Raw genomic sequence first — 10000 nt, 5'->3', positions numbered from 1 at the left:
TTCCAATAATCATTTATCTATTCCTTTTCATTGTCATAGTATTTATTGCAATGTTATGATTTCATAGATAGCTTTACTAATTCTTAGGTATGCCTTTAAGTTTTATGCTTAAGTTTCCAGATAAGCATTTAAATCCTTCTCTTTGTTTTAAGAATGATTACAGTCACAGAATGCTGACTGGATTTAATTAAGTCCAATGAGCTGATTTTTCTTTACCCACTGCCATGGGGAACTGAATACTGATAGTACTGAACAGAGGTTTGCATACTTTTTTCTCATCTATTTTGAAGCCATCTTTGAAAGTTCCTTTGTTTGCACTTTTCAGCTTTGTGTGGTTAATTGTGTTATTATTTAACAGCTTTGAATAGAGCATGTATTATGATATTGTTCCCGTTTCTGAATAGAGTCTTCCATAGTTTTCTGGTTCAATTATTACTACTATTTTTGAAACTCTGTCCTACAGAATGGAGTTTGGCTACTCAGCTTTATGCTCCCTGCAGGCCACCCTTCTCCAGACACTCGCCTAGCAGGTCCCTGGATCCATGAACGAAAGACACACACACACACATTAGCTTATTTTTAGTATGCCCTCTAGCTCAGTGGTTGGACAGTTCCAATCCTGTGTCTGCTACTCCAGGGCCAATCGGGAAAGTAGCCAGTGGTCACTTACCCAAATTCTTACATGGCTCATTGACTCTCCTGCATCTCTAAATCTGATCTGCATCCCACTGCATCATGGTGATATTCTTTTCCCAGTTCCTAGCCAGTGAAACTGTAAGGATCCTGTTCCATTTCCCTCTAACCAACCATTAGCCACTGGCATCTTTATTGACTGATCAAAAACCAACTGGGTACAAGGACTTTAACTTTTGGACATGCATATTTCCTATTGAAACAAAGCAATAGAACCAATCTCCAACACAGTCCAGTCTGTTTCATTTATCTTGTATCTAGCTATCATGACAAACTTATTTCTCATTCTCTTTAATTTGCATAGACTATCTATAGGTGCAAGATATTTGTGACTTTTCTTTTTGTCAATATGGTTAGCACCTATGTCTTTTCTGCTTGCCCCTTTGGATAAAATCTCTTCACTAAGTATTGCAATCTAAATGCCTGACAGATACTCATTTATTATGATTTTACAAAAACATTTCAATAAATATTAATCTTTAAGTTGAAAGGTAATATTGTATGCATTTGGTGTGTAGGACATAATATTTTTATGTAGGTGTACATTGTCAAGTGACTAAATCCACCTATTTAATATGTACATTATCTAAAATGAATACCAAATTTATGATGATAACACTTTCATCCCCTCTGTTAATGTATTCAAGAATATAATATATTTTATATGGTAGTCATGATATTTTCCAAGTTTTGAGATAAAATTAGGAGCAAATTGAGAGAGAAGGGTATCTTTGATTCCTACTTTTGGCTAACTGGGTAATTTTTATTTCTATGTAATGCTATTTTTTCTAATTATTGAATTTGAAAAAAAGTTCAACAACATGGTTCCCAAGCTTATGTAAAAATGTCTAAGTGTTGGCTTCTCCAAATTGAGAATCCTCTGGAGAATCCAATGGTTTTCATGTGCAATGCTTTCCTGTAACTATGGTCATATATTTAAACTTTAAGCACTTGAACACTGAGTTTCAAAAAATAACAACAGAGAGAATGGTCTTATATTTTGTTGACTGGTTCTGCATGTCAACTTGTAAAGAAATATACTGATATGCTATGGAGATAATTAAGACAACAGTAGATAAACAATTCACAAACTGATTAGCACAGTAACCCTGGATCTAGAATAAACTTCAGAATGTTCCTAACTAATAAAGTCACATGAAACACTACAGGAATGGAAGGAAGTGCTCTTTGTGTTCAAGAGCAGCATGCAACTGAAAACAATAAATCTTAGCTTATTTCAGAAATTAGATAAAAATCTATACTCACAAGACCTTGCAGTTCTAGAATTAGAGGTCACAGAGTCAAACTCCAAAGAGGCAAGCTGCCACACATTTAAAACCCTATAGTCCTAGATTCTTCCTCAAAGACCTAGGATTAAATATGAATAATAGTGACATTAATGCCAATGGTTGTTTGTTTTTGTCTCAGGAAAAATTATTTAGTCCACCATATCATTTTTAAAGATTTAATGTTATTTTTACATATACGAGTGTTTTATCTGTCTGTATGTTTTATACCACATGACTATGGACCCTGGGAATTCAACCGAGGTCTACTGCAAGAGCAGTAAACACTTTTAGTAGCAGAAACCGCTCTCTTATACTCTTACTGTCTAATTTTTTAACACCCAAGTTAGATATGATTTTATCTATCCTATAGGCATATGTAAAGCTTATGTAATTCCATAGGTGGGTCAAAACTCTTAAGTGCTACTTAGACATAATTTCCACAATAACACACTCTCTAGATTAGAATTTTTATTTTTTGAGGAAAAGGAAAAAACAATTGCATAATAATTTTTATTAGTATTAGGCAATTTTCATTGCTCTTTAGACTGCCTTAAATAAGATCTTATGTACCCCTAGCCCAATTAATAATCTTCAATAACTCCCCACTCCCATTGCACACTACTCTACAGTTCATGTTCTCTAGGCAGGAATTTACATTATTTCAGGCATTCATGCTTTTTATAACTTATAATAAGGCTTCAATCAATAGTCCTTTAGACAATGCTATTTGAGAGTTTACCGATATAAATAGAATTGTTTTCTTAAAACTTAAATGAATGTGTAGCATTTTTAAATATTAATTTTTAGTTATCATAGAAAAATAGACTTCAATCTGACATTAATAAACAGGGTTATGAAGTTCCTACATAATTAGTTTTAAAAACAAACAAACAACTTGGAGTATCTGTAAGAGTGTTTTGAATCATGGGACTGAGTAATAAAGACCTATCTGTATCATGGAAGCTTGGCATCATCAGAGCCACTGAAGCACAGAAGAGAACAAAGAGCTAGATGAGGAACCACATCCCTCTCCTCTGGAGCATACCATCTTGCTTTTGATATCAGAGCTCTTGGTTCTCTAGCCAAGATCTTCATTTCCACCAAGAGACCATGGGCATCTTGCTGCAAAAGCCCAGTGATTTCATTTTAAAACTTTAATGGTACATGTTCTTCTTCCTTTGTAGGGGCTTCAAGGATGCAAACATATTTTATTACAACCTCTGCTTCTTCCTCTGACTATTTTCTTCTCTGCTTTGTGTCATTTGCTCCTGGCTCAGTCTTCCCCTTTCCCAAAGTATCATAATACTTTTGCATTTAATCTATATTGACTTGAGAACTGAACATTTTAATTTTTTTAATTTCTTTTTTTTTTTTTTTTTTTTTTGCAAAATTCTAACAATGCAGTTGAAGCAAAGAATCCCGTTTTGTTTCAATTGATTCTTAATATTTTGTTGTCTACTTTTATACATAGACTTTAAATAGCCTAGTTAAAGCTGTGTGTGTGCATAGGTTTAAGTAATCCAAAATGTTTAAAAGGACTTATTCTCTTTGGAATTAGAGTAGTTTGTTTTTATTTCATTTTCTTCTTTTTCTCCTCATTTTATTTTTTACAATAAAATATGGGTAAGAGAAGAAAAGGGACAGTGTTCCTAAATTGAGGTTTTTAAACAGTGGCTTTATGGAAATGAAATTTGTATTGTCATTGTGGCCAGGGCCAGGCAGTTGAGGTTGAATGATATTCCTAGTTTAAGAGCACCCTCTTCTGTCATTGGAAATATGCAGTAATTTCTGGTCACATAATAAACACATCATGTGCTTCTCAGTATGTTCTTTCTACTGACTTAGAAATTCCCCAGTATTTCATTTGTGACTGTTAATTGGGTTTATGATGAAACAAGTCTCAATACATTTGAGAACATACTTTAATATAATGATATTTTCTGTAAAAATTATAGATGGCTGATTTGCATAAATGAAATTCATTTGTTCACTCATTGCTTTGTTTATTCTTTGGTTAGCACATTCTTCAAACAGCTGATTCCACATCAGGTTTTTGTCATGTATGGATCATGAAAAGATAAGGAACATTAAGATCTTCAATATCAATGAGAAAACATGATCTATCCTCAAATATTGCCAAGCTTTAAAGATGATAAAGGTAGAGTAATAGTGTTGTATTTTATCTTTATAAAATCCAGCTATTGTGTGTGTTTGTGTGTGTGTGTGTGTGTGTGTGTGCGTGGTGCGCACACACTCATGTGTGAGATGTGTTGTGGGAGTACTGTGAGAATGCTCAGGAAGTCAGAGGAAAATACTATGGTGTAGATTCTCTTCTTCCTCTGATTGGACTCAGGCCCTCCTGAGCATTGCATCCAGCTCTTTCCCTCTGTCCCATCTTCGCAGCTCATTTTGTTGTGTGATTTGAAAGAGTAAGAGACACTTGAATATAAGATTATCTACATAAAATGCCCTAATTCTATGTTTCCTGTTTTTTTTTAATTGATGACATTTTATTTTCTTAAAAAAAATCAACAATAGGCTGAACAATAATTTCTAGCATTTTATTACAGTTTATTATTTAGTCAAGTAAGTGATTATTTTGAACACAGTATTTATGGGTCTTTGCTGTGACAAAGCAATAAAAAGCATAAAATTATAAAATTAGATTGGCTGTGTATGTTGTAGAAAATATTTCAATCCTGGCCTGAGGTTATAACCCCACTTGGTTATTGAATTCTTGGGAGAAAGATGCATTTATAGTCTTTATATCTATAATAAGTCTTAAACCACACAAGAGCTTGGTAGTCGCCTACCCTCCATGTTGTGAGAGTCTATTTTTCTCTTATTAACCCTGAGTTATTACTTACTTTTTAAAATGTTTCATTTGAGAGTCTCTTAACTCCAATCAGCTAGCCCTCAGGGCATATTTTTATGGCTCAACTAACCCATAGCAACTTCTCCTTCCTCTTCTCCTGCACCTTTTTCTTCTCATGGTCTTCTCCCTGAAAGCCTGCAAAACCCCACCTATGTCTTTCTGCTCAGCTATTAGATATTGGAATCTTAACTTACCAATCAGATTTAACTGGGGTACAGGGTCATAGAAGCTACATGTAGACTCTAGATCTTGGGAGCACACACTTGACATTACAATATAGTAGAAAGCAAAACCTCAACATGTGTATATGTAGTATTTGTTTCTTCTTTAGTGTTTTTTAATGAAATATTTTGAGTATTTGAGAATTTTTGTCTTGCATATTTGGTTATTGTAGTATTTGTTACATGAAAGCTTTTGCCCATTTTAGAATTTTAGAATGTTAATTTTAATTTCACAGTATGTTTCCATTAAAATGAGTTTATACTACAATTTACACTGCAATCAGTATATATACTAATTGTCTTTGATTATGATTTCCCTTATTTTCAGTTTTCTTCTTAGTATATTTCTTGTTTAAAATATAAATTATATATATATATTATGTTTTAATTATATATATATAAGTATATATATACTTATATATATATAATTCTTTACTTTGACATAGTCTGTTTTAGTTGACTATAATATTTATGGTTATAATAATTTCTGACATATTTGAATGTATTCTTTTTTGTTGATGTTTGCTAAGCTATTCCATTAGACACTGACTCCTAGCTCTCTTCCTTTTCCATCTATGTTCCTATACTCACTTGCTCACTTGATCGTGACCCCTGCTCTCTGGGATGGATTGATGTCCTTAGTGTCCTTAAGTAACTTGCTACTAGAAACTTCCCTTGACTAGATCAGGCACAATATACTTATTTATGACACATGCACAAAACATGTACAGAACACACTATTATACTATGATATAATTATGTGTAATGTCAATGATAAAAATATTATTTAAAAAATATATAACAGTAAATTTGCTCATAATAATTGTTTTTAATTTATTTTCTTTGACAATAGTATTTGACTCACAACAATGTGTTAATCTACTTTTAAGACTTCTTTGACGGGATGCTTAAACTTTGCTCTATCAGTTTCCTTCCTGAAATCCTGTCTCTCTGTCTTCCATCATAGCTTGTCCTCCACCTTTGAGCTTTGCCATTGAGAGAAATAAATTTAGTGCTTCTCCATCTGGATTTCAATTGCTAAAGTTTATTTAAGTACTTGGGGAGGTTTCCAAGAATGTAAAGCTCTTTGCTTGCTCAGCTGAGACTATCTAAAGCCAGCAAGCTTTCCAGCTCAACAGGGCTGAAGAGGACAACACTGCAAACTGCCGCACTGTAAACAGTTGACATTAAAAAGCTTCGTCCACTTAGCTGTTGTTCAATAAACATCATATGGCAGCCTTCTCAGTTTCTTTGGGGTAGATTTTAGCAATGACTAATATATATATACCATCTCTGGATCAAGTAATAAAATTGGTAAACTTCCATCTAAATAATATGAGGAAAAGTATAAGCCTGAATTGTGAAATCAATTGCATTAAGGATTTAAGAGACAAATCACTTTAAGAAAGTCTCTTGAAATTCAGTTTAATCAATGTTAAAGCCATATCTAATTAAAGTGCATAATAAAGTATATTGTTAATTTTATTTAATAAATTTTATTTTTAAGATATATATGTGTGTGTGTGTATACACACACACACACACACACACTAGTTATAGAGTACACAAGCCTCTGTTTGTGCTCACAAATGCTTCTGCAGCGTATGGACATTGGAGGACCACTTTAGAGAGTCAGTTCTTTTCTATTACCATGTGGATCCCAAGGTTCAGGTTTGAACTCATATTCTTTATTTTTCAATTTAACATAATGATTTTACTGATTATATTGGAAGTTAACAAAATCCACTTGCATCACACTTGGGTTCTTAGTCCTAGCTATAAAATGCTTTTACTCTCCAGGCTGCCTAGTTGGCCTGAGGCCCCTATTGTTTTTGTCTATTTGTTTTGTTATGTTTGAAGTGTGTGTTGAGTTTGTTCTTTCACAATGTCATATGTGTATAATGAGCATCTTTCTCATCATGCCTCAATCTCACTCCCATTCTGCCCCCACCTATCACACAAACTGCTTTCCCACATTCATGACTTTTGTTGTTGCTAGAGACTCAGTGAGTTTAGTGACTGTAGACCATGATCATCTTTGTTACCTTGGGTTTGATGCTATCTGTTGGAGCCTGATGGGATCACTAATGAGTACCCAGCTAAAGACAGTAACTATCCTAACCCTAGAATGCACTAGTAGGCAATAGGTCTAGAATGAAGGGTAGCGTTCTATAATCTCCTCCAGGAGACAGAAAGAAACTGTCTATTCAAAGATATAAGTGTTACTCAAAAATTTCTAAGAATTTAAATAGCTATTGGTAAGTGTTTTCTAGATATTTATGTGCTTCATTATAATTTGAATATCAGCCTTCAATAGGTTTTGCAATAAGCAAAGTAATATTGCTTTTGCTCTACTAGATAACAAATATAATGCAATATGCATCATTTCCTTTAGAGCTTATGAAACTTTTTGCATAATTCCCTACAGGATGAGGAAAAATATAAAAAAACTTTGATATGTAGTATGAGCAATTCCCAAAAGAACTCACAAGGACTGTTTTTGTTTATTTTTGCTCAAAGTATGCAAATGTATTCTTTATCTGTACCTTTATTCTTCTCACAAACATCCATTGGCAAGTCAGAAGATAGCCTTACTTATGAATTAATTTTATTCTTTCTTATTAGGAGAGTCAAATATGGGATTTGAAATAAAAGACAGTAAAATTACAGGCATTAGACTAAACTCACTGATTCTTCAAGTAGCAACAACAAAAGTCATATGAAATTAGATAACTGTACCAGAAAAACTCCTTTTGAGCCATGTGTGGTGGCTCACACTTATAAACTTAGCCCCGGGAAAGGCTGAGGCAGGAGGACCATGGTAAGGTCAAGATTGGCTTGGGCTACAGAGTGAGACTCAAAAAACACACACAAAAATATCTTTTGAAAACATAAACATCAAATGCAGGTAATACATGTTTTTAAAATGCTGCATCCCACATGCTAGAAAATGATGAAAACATGTAAAATTGCATCAAATATTCAACATTTCTTGAAATATATTCATGTTTTAAAATCTTACATGTGCATAAAGTTGTATATTAGTTTCATATTCCAGTATTTTTACCTGGATAATCATATGTTCATTTATGCTCTAATATTTAAAGCCTTGAGACAAATAAGTATGCAACTGACATAAAAGTTAAAAACAATTATGTAATGTTCTTACCTACACATGGGACCAATATTCTCTATCACACAAGTGCCACCATTTCTGCAATAATGTATTGGACACTCTGAAAAAGAAGCATCAAAAATGCCACAGTTAATTATAAACATTCTTGTAAGGAAGGTGGACATATTAGTATCAGCTATTGTTCTAAACTTTATCTCTGAGGATAACCAGCTTCCATGTTACTAAAAACTAGAAATTCTTCATGTGGACAACACTCACTTCCAATCTGACTAGGGTTCCCTGGTGTTCTAGATGGTTGTTGCTCTCTATGTATCTGAGTGACTTACTGTAAAAGAAGATGTTTTACCCTAGATTAAGTACAGTCTATTTATCTCTGAGATGTCTGCAAGACAGTTTTTGACCATACTAGTGTTTACTGAACCATCTCTTGATGTGCCCTAGAAGTCTCTGAATTATGGCAGATTAATGTTCTGCATGGGTGGGCTGATTCTCCTGTGCATACATATGCCTAGCCTTTGTGACTATGAGTGATGCCAACATAGCTCACATTGTTCCATTACCCCAGGCATTGCTCTGTCATTGCAGGCATTACTTTCTATTTTACCATGGACATGTACTTTCTAAGATAGTCTGCAGACAGTGTAAATACTTTAAAATTTTAAGCCATATATTTTCATGTATTTTCTACTACAGAAGCACTTTTTGTCCTTAGCTCTCTGTGGTCCATGTTTTCCTGATGCATCAACCCTGGCCTGCATTTCTGTTCTCTCAAAGTTTCCAGCTTGCTTCTCCCATCTTTTTTTTTTTTTTTTTTTTTTTAATTTGTATATATATAGCCATTCTTTCAGGATACCATTCCACCCTGCTTAGGATATTGTAACTGTAATTCTTGATGAAAAGTTCTATCAATTTTATGTTTTAATATAGTAATGTAACAATTTTATTCTGACCATCTGTTAAATATCTGACACTGAGCTAGATGCTGGGAATGTCATAAGGAATAATACTAGCAATGAAATGCACTTGATGAGGCTTTCATTACTAGTTCCAGACATCTGAGTTGAAATCTTAGCTCAACTAATATTGAGAATGTTGTTAACATCTTTGTGTGTTTCCTTTCTAGTAAACAGAAGTAAAAACAGAATTCTTCTAAAGTTTTGTTGAGGATGTCTGAGATCACCTTGTTACAGTATTTGTTTTATAACTGATGACATCATAAAAATATGCAGGACTGGAGCCTCCATGACGGTCCAGGCTTATTGAGCAGGCAAAAGAGTGAGAGAAACACCAATAAATTCTGCAGACAGTAGCATTTTAGATGGACATTGAAAATTGAGAGGAGCAACAAGGATGGGACCTTAGCAAAATCACAGAATGCTCTGCACTTTAGAGTCAGTGCCCACTTATGGTGGCAACCACATGCTGTGTGCTGTAGCATAGAGGCTGCTAGGCTTAAATGAATTCAGTATGGAGAACATTCATCCTGGTTGCATTTGTGATAATGTAAGAGTCATATATACAGGATCTCAGAGCATGTAGACTCATGGAAACTAGGATGTTAAGAAAGGACCTGGCATAAGTCATGCTTAGAAAGGGAACATTGGCACCAGTCTATTTAGTAAAGAAGAAATGGAGAATAAAACCAATACAGTTAAGAGTCCTTTGTAATAATAAGCAAAGAGATCATTGCTTACTAAAGGAATAGGCTAAGACTGTGACAGAGGGATGAGTGCTATAAGAATTTATAATCAATTAAGCTTCTTAAGTTGAAACAGTTTCATGGTTA

The 10000-nt window shown here is 33.8% G+C and overlaps 1 protein-coding gene across 1 annotated transcript in view; it reads right to left on the bottom strand.

The window, feature by feature from the left end:
- The window catches only part of Malrd1 (MAM and LDL receptor class A domain containing 1), a 665455-nt gene that overhangs the window by 82571 nt on the left and 572884 nt on the right, over window positions 1-10000 (bottom strand). The window contains exon 35 of the mRNA XM_034509650.2: window positions 8248-8314. Coding sequence (XP_034365541.1) covers window positions 8248-8314 — 67 coding nt within the window. The remainder of the gene's footprint in view (window positions 1-8247; window positions 8315-10000) is intronic.

The sequence above is a fragment of the Arvicanthis niloticus genome, chromosome 8 (assembly GCF_011762505.2).
Source record: "Arvicanthis niloticus isolate mArvNil1 chromosome 8, mArvNil1.pat.X, whole genome shotgun sequence".
NCBI classification, from domain to species: Eukaryota; Metazoa; Chordata; class Mammalia; order Rodentia; family Muridae; genus Arvicanthis; species Arvicanthis niloticus.
Note: the sequence above shows the minus strand (reverse complement) of the source record. Positions and strands in the feature narration are given on the sequence as shown.